At 44.3% G+C, this 12,684-nt stretch overlaps 1 protein-coding gene across 1 annotated transcript in view; it reads left to right on the plus strand.

The window, feature by feature from the left end:
- The first annotated feature begins 345 nt into the window (after nucleotides 1–345).
- The window catches only part of LOC144215563 (SET-binding protein-like), a 32,992-nt gene continuing 20,653 nt past the window's right edge, over nucleotides 346–12,684 (plus strand). The window contains exons 1-2 of the mRNA XM_077744591.1: nucleotides 346–1,244; nucleotides 7,579–8,157. Of these exons, the coding sequence (XP_077600717.1) occupies nucleotides 7,735–8,157 (423 nt within the window). The 5' untranslated portion in view covers nucleotides 346–1,244; nucleotides 7,579–7,734. The remainder of the gene's footprint in view (nucleotides 1,245–7,578; nucleotides 8,158–12,684) is intronic.

The raw sequence follows: 12,684 nt of genomic DNA on the forward strand, positions 1-12,684 counted from the left end.
TTTCAAAAGAGATGGGGGTTCATTTCGGCATGTGAATTCAGCCTTTTTATTAGGTAGTGCTTAAAAAAGAGCATTAGATTAGGTCAGGGGTGCTCAAACTTTTTTGTTCAAACATCTACTCTTTTTTTTTTTACAGGCCAATGACCAAGATCAGGAGTTATGTATGTTGATGATATACCTGATGTCAGTAAGGACCCAAACTAGTGCAGGCAGGAACTGATCATGCTTGGACTCGCCATAGCACCGTTTCCCCAGCTCAAGTCTTATTTAAAAATTTAATGTATTTTTGGACTGGATCAAATCTTACTGTCATGCGATCTAGCAATAGTACCTTAACGATCGACGTGTAGTTCGCGATCGACGTATTGAGCACCCCTGGTGGGTGTTTTGGTGAGATTAGGAAAGTCGCGCTGATGGAGTTTCCACCAGGTGGAGGCGATGTCGCTCCTTCTGCCGTCTCCCATTCCTCCCCATTGCTCGCCCACAGCTCCGCTCACTCGACTGGCTCAGATCATTACCAGACACCAGGGTTTAGGCTCTGACATTCACCGATCGGGAAAGCAGAGCGAGAGCAGACGCGAGAGAGAGAGCGCACAGTCCCAGTCTTGATCCCATGCGTGCGACGAGGGAGTGGGGGAAGCCACCTCGGGATCGACCAGCGACTTCTCCGTGCTAGCTCTTTGGCTTGAAAGCGTGGGCTCGACGCCGAAATTTGCCCATTTGGAGCCGGCTCCCTTGAAGCTTGAAGACGGATGCGGGCATGTTTTGACTGCGATCGTAGTCTTTGCACCTCTCTTCGGACGGATTTGTGAGGGATCTTAACTTACACAGCTCCGCCACATTGGCCGGCGGTCCTGTGAGGCGCCCCGGGGACGCGCTCTGCTCTGTCCGGCCGCCAGGCAAGCCGCAAAGGGCCCCGGAGAGAAGGCTTCGTTCAGCTCGGAGTTGAACATAAACGTCTCTAATTGGATTCCTCCTCCCTTGGCGGTTTCTTTCTTTTTTTTCTTCTCATCACAACGACTGCATAACCCATTTTTTCCCTTTCCAAAGCAACATTGACGCCATTTTCCTCGAGGTTTTTGCGTCAAAAAGCATCCAAGTATAATTTTAGGAGCGTGTGACAGCTCCCCGGGAGGCTGTCAACCCATCCGTCGCTAGTATAAAAATGTGTCTAAATGGATTGTAAATGATCTTGATAAATAATTTACAGGTCAGATCTCAGTGTTTGACAACATTAGACATGGGTAAGTGGACTCCTCCTGCACCTGAACACACTTCTATGTAAAACACTATACTATCCGCAGTGTCTGTTGATAATGATGTTGCTTTGATTGTGCATTTACCGTGATAATATATTGTAAATAGCATTTTTCCCCTGTCCTTTGTAGCTTTGGGGCATGTTTGTTTCCCGTTGGGAAAGGTGCAGAGCCGTGCACTAGTATAGTAGTAATTAGAATGGCGTATTTTAGTGTTATTTGTACCACGAGGAATGGAAATTCACTCAAAACTCAGAATGAAGTGCATAGTAAAGATAATGGATTTCAGCTGCAAGAAATGCAATTAACCCCACAGTTGTAAAGTTTTGCAAATATATTTTTAGGGGGTAGAAAGCCAAGTCTAAACTTGCAGAAACTAGGAAAAACTGCTATTTATTGCTTGATCTGACATTCCATGTTGGGCACAATGTGGAAGATTTTTGCATATATCATGAGATCTCTGTTCAGCAAGCATTGAAAGGTCTACTAATTTGTCTTCTTGTTGGCCTTTTTGACACTGCGATTTCCAACATAAAATGGGTCTCATTAAGAAGAAGTATAGAAAAAATACATAAAGGACATACCTTTGGATTATTATACTTGAAGTAAAATGGCTCTCGGTGGTATGTTGTCAATTGTTTTCAAATTTATTGGTGTAATAATGCTGAAAACAGCAGAATCTCAGTTCATCTGTCATGCAAATCCCATTAGTACAACAACCCCATTAACACCAAACTATGAATTTAAGGCTTTGAAGTGGTAAGAGTGGCCAATGTATGTTTTCGGAATGGGGAAATATCAGTTTTTTTCATGTCGTTTTAAAAAAAAAAAAAAAAGCCACACATCCAGTGCTAGGTGGTTCACTTAATTGGTACTTGGGGGACTTTGATAAGGTGTTCACTAGATATTGATCGTATGCTAGCTCAGCCACTAATGTTCACCTGTTTCTTTCAAAGTGTTGCCACTTGAGTAGCTGTTGAACTACACTTAGATATCTCTTAACAGCGGGCACCCATTCCTATCCCTCCAAGTACTTTGTTCAATGTACACTAATGTAACCCCAATTATTGGCCTCCAAGGCACAGTATATCAAGTGTGTTTTGTTTTCATTTGCCCTTTCTTGAACGTCACTACTTAGGATTGCCAAATGCTCTCATGTGGCCTCCCTGTTGCGTCAAACAATGTAGGGCAGAATTATATTGACGTTATGTGTGCAGGTGAAGCCCTTAAGGAAAAGGCAAGTAAGCAGTGGCTGTCAGCATCCCCCACAAACATCAGCCCTGGGAGATAAATATACTCGCATGAATTATGTGGCTAAAGTGTGGAAAATTGGTGAGGTCTGCAGAATGTGTTGTGGAAGGTCTAGGGAAAATAATGTGCTGGTAAAGAAGTGGAACTAATGGAATTTGGTTAAAACTATCACTGAACTTTGCAATACTAAAGAGTGCTGAAGAACAAATCCCCTATTAGGTAATGCGATGCCCGTGCAGTCTTTAAATTAAAGCATGAGGAATCAATAAGGTGCATCCCTAGCTGGGTTGGATACCCCGGGTGGAAAGTGGATCACAGGGAAAAAGGGGAGGGAATATGAACAGCATCCAAGGACGAATTTAAGTGTTGGCAGGCGCTCTTAGCGGAATATCAGCGCTGGATCACCTTTTGACAGGGAGAGGGAGGGGAGATGGAGGAGGCAGAAGGGGTGAGGTGGTGCCGAAATGAGGGAAACGAACAAGGTTGGTGGGAGTGAGGTGAGGAGGAGGAAGAGGGAGACTGTTGGGGAAAAGCAGAGGTGTTTTGCTGACAGCCATTTTGTGGCTCCTGCCGCTGTTAAATGTTCACATCGATCTGCTTGTGTGGGGTAGTAAGGTGAGAATGGTGTTCCTTGGTTCATTGTGTCAAAACACTTTGCAGTATTAACGCATTAGAGCAACCTAAATTCCATTTTCACAAATTCAGGATTCTTAATGAATTTGCTATTTAACAAGAAAAATGATGGTGGCAAATGCTTCAAGAGGCAATTAACACCTAGCAATTCCCAATTCTAGCTGTGTTATGTACATCTTTATTTTGCACTGCAGACAGCTTAACATGAGAGCCTTTTCCCCCCTATCCAATAATTTCCCCCAGCATTTTATCATGGCGATGAACAGAGCAAGTGCATATTGAACAGTGGGAACTCTTTTTAGCACCCGGGGGTGCAATTAGCTGTCTTGATCAAGGGCAAATGAGCTGTGAGTGCTTGGTTAGCAAGGAGGTAGAAGGATGGCGTGCTGATAACTCTCTAATTTCTGATAGCTTACTGTAAATGGCAAACCTTTAGTCCTAGCCTGCATTCATTCTTAAGCACTCTTGCAAACATTGTTTGGCCATAACTAGAAGGCTCCGCTGCACAAGTGACACAGCTGATATGTTCTGCAGCATTTCGAATCAAAAGTTTAATTATAAATTAAAAATGCCATGTCGACTATAATAACCTTTCCAACCAAAATTATGATATATATATTTTTTTTTTTTACCTGATCGCGAGCTTCTGTAATGTGGCATATTCAGCACTTATCACAATACCTCTTGTTTTTGGATAATTCTTTTCAGAAAATAATGTGATAGACAAGACCCTTAGATTCACAAGCACAAAGTGAGAAACTCTTCAACTTTACCTTTTCCACCCATACAGGTGTGCATTATGAAAGATCAGGAGAGTGAGAGAGAATGCTATTTGTGATTTAACCTCAAGTGATAGACTGCTGTAGACTGCTGGGTATGCAGCCTTAAAAGGTTGTGTTTCCTCTGCCATCTCTCTTGCTCCAAATCCCTCTGTCCGCCCCGTTTCCTCATGCTCACATACACACTCGTGCATATCAACGTTTTGCTCGTGCATCCGAACCATTCGCCCGCCCGGCTATGCCCATCTGCATTTCATCATGGCTGTTTTATCATAATGCACTCCAGAGCGAGAAAGAAGTAAAATGATGCATCCCATTCACAGCCTTTTACATCCAGCTCAGCCAGTGACCTTATGCTATTTGAGAGAGAAGCCGGTGTAGTGCTGGCAGTTTGGAGAACATAATAAAGCTATTTACGCAGCAAGTCTGGGCTCTCACAATCCTTCTGCTGTCTGAGGCCACTCAAATTGGGTATGCATATGTGGATGAGGGTGTTTGTGTGCACGAGAGAGAGAGGACAGCATGGCTTGGACCAGGTGAGGGAGGCCCGTGGAGGGGTCAGTCTTACATAAACTCTAAGCCTGCCTGCCTGCCTGCCAGTAAAAGAGAGCTAACACAGCTTAGAGCCGCTGCATGGAGGAGAAGGAGGGACAGGCATGACCCAGCTAAGTAGTTTACGCAGTTATGACCCAGAATGAAGATTGTCATAATTCATGTCGACATTTGGATGTCACGCTGCAGTAGTAGTAATGGCTCGATTGCTCTTTGATGCCTGTGGATGGATGTGTCTCTTTGTGGGATGTTGTGGTTGGCAGCTGTCTCTTTTTCTTGTCATTGTGCTCAGTCACATGACAGTCAGGGTGGCTTTCACACATGCCATGAGTGCGAGTCACCAGAGCGACACCAGGGACAGCTTTGAAAGAACAAACATGGTCATCTATACATACGTATCCACTTTTTCTTCACTTTTGAAAACTTCAAAAGAGATTATTATGGTTTTCAATCTATTTAACTTAAAATGTAAATGTATCCACAAATGGCAAACCATGTTCAACTCTCTACTGATTGGTTCAATTTTCTCCTTCGGTGTCCCTTTATTTTAGGGGTTCAATCTCTCTTGGCAAACCAAACAAATGCTCCTCCAACTTGTCTAATTAATGGACATTGAATGAGCACTTCCTTGGCCAAGACACAGTATGCAAAGGCCGCTTTCACGTTAGGTCGTGTGATTTATGAGAATATGTCAGCGAGTGAGCCGTTTTACACTTCCACTGTTGGGAAACAATGGAACTTAGACAGCTAATTATGACAAAAGTAGCCATGACCAGCAATCGATTCTGTTAATAAGATTGTGATAAGGTATTAGTGTTTGAAGTCATGCACGCCATCAAAAGAACATATTTCTTAGTGGGCTGAAAAGTCTCTTTGCCAAAATAAGTTGATATCTCCAAAAAAAAAGAGAAATGAAGATACAGAGCTATATTCTCGTATACAGCTCAGCTGCGCTCAAGCGTAACAACCAGCATCTCGTGATTTTTATCCAAGCCTCATTGCACCGGTTTGGGAATTTGGCTCTGTGCCATGCTGGATTTGCCCTTGAAAATATGCCTGTAGTACTGACAATTTGGTTTCGGAATGTCTGCGTAAAAGCACGTATAAATTGTTGACCAATGCTAAATTGTGAACACAGAGTTTATATAAGGTTTTATAAAAGTTTTTCATTCACAAACTTGCATTGTTTCAGTATCATAGTCAAAAACATTCAAATTGGGTTGAATTTTTTATTGTTTAAGTGAAATTATTGCGTACATATAATCGAATCAAGACCTCCCATTAAATCTCATTGTATGGGAAAATATTTTATCCTTGTTTAAAAAAAAAAACTATCATATTGCATCGTCATGAAATTGGTGATGTACATCCCACTATACAAGTGTATACTGTTCCCCTTATAGCCTACTCCTGGCTGACCTGTGTAGTAATATATGGCCTAGCCAAGCTCCTCTCCCTTGTGGACGGGGTGTTGACATCTAAGATTAGAGATGGCCAAAAAAAGCAGCACAAATCCAACTGCTATGACAAACAAAATATGTGTGGCTGTGACACTATGTTGCACTCAATACTGACAACCTCGAGCTCCTAGGAAGGCAGGAAATCAATCATAAAATGCATTATTACTCTAAAGTAGATGGATGTTAGTAGTATTGAAGTTCACAAGGTTAAACATGCAAAACCGCCGCAAGGGTTCTTTACAACTTCTTAATACCACACTGGGGTGTTCTCAACCTTTAAGAATAACGTTTCATACATCCAAAATCTCAAAGGCTCAACAGGCTTTTTTTCATGATGCAGTACAAAATATCCACTTAATACTCTGCCTGTGGATTACACACCATTTTTGTGTGGTCTTGTTGAAGCACTGCTATGGATTATGATTATTCAATCACACTGTAAGCATGTGGTATGAGGCCTGTAGCGTATTACGATGGAGATCAGCTGTTAGTACAGAAGGTGGGACTGGTACAGAGAGAAAATACCAGGAAGGACCTAGTGATATTTGTGCAGAAGGGGGAAGTCTTTGTGCGCACTTTTCCCTCAATGGAATTTTTTAGGAATAACTTGGTCCCTTTAGTTACCCATGATTCCCTTTACTATTCCTCCCACAAAGGTATTTTGAGCCTGCCTGTAACGCTGTAGGATTTGTGTACACGAAGAGTATGTTTTGGTTCACAAGAAAGTTTAACAAATGAATGGTTGGATGACATTGGTATGGGAGAAAATTACCTCCCCATAATTGAACATTATGGTTATAAATTCATGAAGATTTCTCCGCGAAGCTAGACAGCACAACATCAAGTTAGCCTTAAATGGTTCCTCTGTAATAGTAACAACGGGAAAGAATAGAAAATATTAAATTCTAGTTTAGGAGAGCGTAAGTCCTCTTACTTCTGCAAAATTACTTCAGCAACCTTTAACCAGAAACTCAGACTTACAGCATGGGTGCAGGTTTTAATCTGTCATTTCTGCTTAGTTGTAGAATTGCATGGTGTAGATATGCCACTTCATGCATGTGTTTAAAAAAAAAAGTTCAGACTGTTATTTCCAGACCAGCTCGTAAAGCACATCTGGGGAAAGAATTGAGATTCCTTCCCTTGGACTTTCTGTGTTGCCTTCCCATTCCCCTTGTGTAATTCCCTCCCTCCCTCCTTGCCTGCTCTGGTGAAAGGAAGAAAGAAAGAAAAAAGAAGTCAGCTTCTTTCATTTTTCCTCCTTTGTGTCCTGAGGGTAACTTCAGCCTGGTTTTGGAGCAGAGAAGAGGAATGTCTTATTTTGCACTGATCACTAGTGTCTGCATAGCTTTGCTTCACAAATGCGGGAAGGCTCAAATGAGGGAAGGAGCAAGGGAGGGAAGATTAGCAAGAAGTGATGAAAGATGAGAGCAAGGGAGAGGATGTCAAGCGAGCCAAAAAGTTGTTTTTGCCTTTGAAAATAAAAATGTAAATTTGAGCATTTCAACAGGCCTGTAAAGCTCTTTGTTGAGTTTGTGGATTTTTCTAAACCAAACAGCGAGCTAGATCTCATGTGTCAGGGATGGGATGGCAGCCTTGGGAAGTTGTCTTTCTTTTGTTGATGCTATCTTTCACCTGTTCTCTCCTCAGATTGTCCTTGGCTTCCCAACGTGTCATTGGGACAACCAAGCCAACCCCAATAACTGATTGAAAACAAGCTAGCAGCCCGACAGACTTCCATCCTCTTCATTCCGATTGGCTGGCTGCCACAGCTTCCCATTCTGACTGGCTCTGGCGGGAGAGTGGATGGAGCCAAGGGATCTGGTTGGCTCGGCCCGACCCAAAGAGGCGGAGTTACAGGGAGTCGGGGCGGTGCGAAATGAAGGAGCGGGAGGCATCGGCTCGGCGCGTAGCGGTGATGTGATTCCTGGTGCTGTGGCCGAAGGGGAGGGGCTTGAAGAACAGGGGGAGGGGCTTCTGGAAGAGCAGGAGTTTTCCATCAAGGAAGCGAGTTTCCAGGAAGGAAGTCTAAAGCTGAAGATCCAGACCACCAAGCGTACCAAGAAGCCCCCCAAAAGCCTTGAGAACTATATTTGCCCGCCAGAGATCAGGATGACCATCAGACCTCCGGCGGGAGAAGGCAAAGGAGGGCGCCAGGGGCGAGCCGGAGGCGGGGCCGCATCAGGGCGCGGCCAAAAGGATGAGGATAGAGGACCGCCCCGAAAAAGGGTAAGTCTGTTGCCGCCACGATTATCTTAATGCACTTAAGATTTAAACGCGGATCAGGTCTTTTTTGGCTTCTGAGAGTCCATTTGTACTTGAATGAAACACTCCCCGCCTCGCACGCTTCAAGCACCCAAGTTCCTCTCCCTGCTTAGTTACACAGGGTCAAAGTTTGCTGTGTAATTGAAACCAGTCAGGGCTAGCTGAGATCACAGTGACACACGGACACGGGCACACACACAAACACATTCACGCACACACATGGGAGCTGAGAATAGGGCTGACATAAGCAAGTGACAGCTGGTGTCTGCTCTCTCCATTTGTGGTCATATGCAGACCCCTCCTGTCTCCACTACTCTCCCCTCTTTACCCCTACTCCATCACACCCGTTACACACGCACTGGTGTTTGGTGCGTGTGACACTGTGTACGTACAGGTCCTTGGGGGGATCTAGTGTTTGCAGAGTGTGTTGACCTACACTGTGGAGTGTGCGTGTGTGCGTGTCCAAACCTCAGTGGCTCTGAGCTCGACAGGCTCAGCAGGAGCGAAGGTGTCATGTAGTCAACATGATGCTGGAAATGACTCTCTTGTGCTTCTGTTTGGTGGACCCTCAAGTTAAGTTTACTCACTTTGTGATTGATAAGTTTGAAGGTAAACTATTTGAGGGAGGGTTGGTCATGGACTGGACTGTTGGTCTACAAATACCAGTTAAGTTTGGTGGCGAAGAACAGGAATACACTGAAAAAGACCGCATCAAATACATTTGCATAAATAGCAAGACATCTGTGCACCTGTTAACTGGCAAACGATTTTGTTAAACGACATACATAATGGGGAATACCCAGCTACGTGGTGGTAGAGTTTCTTACCAAAGTCATGCTTTCACTAATGTGGGTTGTCAACAAGTAGACGTCAGCGATGGTTGGTAGGATGATTTGATGAAGTATAACTTGTACAAGAATGGCTCCAGTGCTGTATTCGGCTTGTCATTTTTCACAAAATCTCAAGACCACATGATGTGGATTTATTTGGGACACAAGTACACACATTCTTAGAGATTCAAGACAAAAGACAACAGCAGGCATCTTACTAGGTTGGGCCGGTTACGCGATATTGACTATTATTCTACCGCTGTTTGTTCATAGGAGCAATTAAAATTTGGGGAAAATTGTCAGAAAGTGCTTAAAAAGTTGTAAAAAAAATAGTCTATGGTTGTAGGTGTATTTAGTCATTTTGTTTATCAAATGCTGTCTGTATATCATTTTATTTTTCAGTTGTGGTTTACATTTTCTGGAAAACAGGCAATTTGGGGCTATTCAAGTCACACCAGAAATACAAATTATTTTTTGTTTGTATTTCTGTGTCAATAAATCAACTGTGGGACCTGGACCCAGACGCCTGGGCAGCCAAGGCTAATCTGGCACCGCCAGCCCCTATTTGGACTGCTGCTGTATGATTGACAGAGGTTGTCATAGGGACAGGGTGGCAGTAATGGAGGGGGCTTCAAGCTGGTCGCAATTGAGGGTTGGGATTGAGAGAGAGGAGGGGCATTTAGGATGTGATGGTGTTGATTCAGATCAGTTTCAAGACTTCATCCCTCGTACTCTGCCCCTTCATCCCACACCCTCTATGACCCCTCCCTCTGCTCCTTGCGCATGCTTTGCCTCCATCCACTCATCACCTGCCAGCCCAAGGGTGTATTACAGGCAGGCTCAGTGGAGAGGAACGGGTTAAGGAGGGATCCCAGGCTGCTTGGGCTCCACACACATACACACACACTTCCATCTTCCACATATATCTGTGTGTGTGTGTGTGGAGGTTAAATACTCGCTTTGTGGTGTGTGTGGTTGTGTGTCAGGCGAGATGGGGGGTGTTGAGAAGGGGGAGCAGATGGACAGCCTCTCTCTTTTCTATTGTATCTTGTCCACGTTGTTTCTGCCGCTCTTTATCTCTTTATCTGCCTCTTTTTTTTTCTCCATGTCATCTCCCCTTCGTCTCTGCTATTTTGTTTTCCACTTCTTTCTCTTTCCTTTTCCCGCTCTCACTCACTCACTCACTCTTGTCTTGTAGCAGATGGCAGCATGGGGCAGCAACAACAGAGCAGAAGCCAAAGTGTGAGCAAGGGATGGAGAAAGAAGAAGGGGGGCTTTGGAAAAAGGAGGAGGGGGTCAGGCATATGGAGAGCCTGGTTAAGGGGCCCCTCTCATAGGGAGTGTGCATGTGCGCGTGGAAGCACGGTGAAAAGAAGAGGGGGAGAGGCTGGGTAGAATAGATGCACATTAGTATAGAGATTTGACTCTAATAGAAAGAGAAAGGGCGGCCCGGCTGTGCGAGTGGTTAGCGCGTCGGCCTCACAGTTCTGGGGTCCTGGGTTCAAATCCTGGTCGGTCCACCTGTGTGGAGTTTGCATGTTGTCCCCGGGTGTTTGTGGGTTTCCTCCTACCACATTCCAAAAATATGCCTGGTAGGCTGATTGGAAACTCTAAATTGCCCCTAGGTATGGGTGTGAGTGTGCATGGTTGTCCATCTCCTTGTGCCACGCGATTGGCTGGCCGCCAATTCAGGCTGTTCCCCGCCTCTGGACCAGAGTCAGCTGGGATAGGCTCCAGCACCACCCGCGACCCTAAAGCAGATGAAACCATGCCAGCATACAAAAATCCCACAATTACTCGAACTTTTGGGCTATAATATAAGCCACACCAACACAATATTGCGCAGGTGGCCACAGAGGGTAATGGAGTATTAATACAATGTTGACATGTTGCTCAACAGCATATAAAATCCACAAATAAGCCACAGTGGACAATAAACCACAGGGTTCAATGCGCGCGAAAAAGTATCTCATCATTACTAATAAAGTCAGAAAAGCATCTCTCTTGACATAAATGTTGAATTGTACATGACAAATGCTCTATAATAACCCTGGCAGATGTCTATTACAAAAAATGTTTAAAATAATTATTTTTTTCTATATTTAACTCAAGAAACCAAATCTTTTCAGTCAAGAATGTTATCCATTAGATGTTATTCATAGATGACTTGAAAAATATGTTCTTTAGTGTTTGAAAAGAGATTTCAATTCAACAGCCGTCAGTTTGGAGACTAAAGGTATCTTTAGGAAGGACATGAACACCAATCTGGACTTCCTTAAAGAGAGAAGTGAAGGAGGAAGTGCATGATATTTCATGGTAGACATTTATAACGATGTGCAGACGCCTCGTGTCAGGGGACAAACCCACACACATGCATAAATGGGATATGATGCTCTCCTCTTCTCTGTCTCCAGCTGACATCACACACATGCTGGACGTCCTCTCACACACGGCTCTTTGTCTGGGCATGCTGTGTGTGTTTTCAAGATGAATGTGTGCGTTCTAACGGATTGGGTCCTGGGTCAACCACTGCATCAGTCTTCCAGACACACATGCCCGTGCACACATCCGTCGCTCTAATGCATACGAAGCTACAAATGCACACTGGCACGCACTCGTCGTGTTGAGCCCAGATTGCAGTTAGAGTGAGTGTTTCCCTGGTTATCTGTCCAGCTCTCGGGACACACCAAATGTGGCTCTTAATCCATTTCACTATCTGGGGATAGAGATAAGCCAGAGCTTTTTTTCCCCCAAGAGTGGAGCCCAGTTAGTGTGTTGTTGTTATTATTGTTGATGTACATTCATGTCTGTGTGCACGCGTGTAGCCATAGTGTATGTGATGATAGACACACACTTATCTTGTCTTGACAGCCCCCTCTGTCTAGGTGGTCCCCCTGGCTGTGTATGTGTATTGCGGCTTGGTGGTCTCTATACTGTTTAGGATTATTATGTGCTAGTCAAGTGCATTCACAAGGAAATGAATTCTGAGCACAGTGGCTGCAACTACTTTGCGTATGCGCCTGTGTGTGTGTGCGCGCGTGGATGCACAAAATGGTTAGCCTTTTGATGTCAGCTCTTTATCCCTGACTGTGATGGCGGTTGGTGACCTGAGGGACTTGATGAGCTCATAAAATAGCCTTGGGTGTGTGTGTGTGTGTATGTGTGTCACTTTTCTGCTTTGCAGTGAATCGTTTGCCTTGGAGAGAGCCATTCTTGACTGATTTATATATGTTTATGCTGATGAAATAATCACCCCTAATAAGGCCTGACCAAACTCTTATATATATTTTTTGGGGTGAATTGTGTCATTAAGGGGGAAATGGACAGCCTTTTTATTGTGTTGTCAATTCGGACCCTTTGAAAAAGCCGGAGCTGGGAATGTTTGAAGGGGCGTTTCCCTATGGTTGAAGGGGGATGGGATGTATGTATCGTGTGTGTGTGTGTGTGTGTGTGTGTGTGTGTGTGTGTGTGTATGTGTGTTAGTTTGTGCCTGTATGTGTGTGCAAACTGGGGAGGGGTAAGTGATTTAGAACCGCTGAAACACCAGCTGTCCATCTGCGCCTGACCCATACACACCCTGTACACACTTGAAACACACACCGACATCCAAACGGACACACACCGGCGTAAACCCACACACATCTTATGTCTCACCTCTGAT

The sequence above is a fragment of the Stigmatopora nigra genome, chromosome 22 (genome assembly GCF_051989575.1).
Source record: "Stigmatopora nigra isolate UIUO_SnigA chromosome 22, RoL_Snig_1.1, whole genome shotgun sequence".
NCBI lineage: Eukaryota > Metazoa > Chordata > Actinopteri > Syngnathiformes > Syngnathidae > Stigmatopora > Stigmatopora nigra.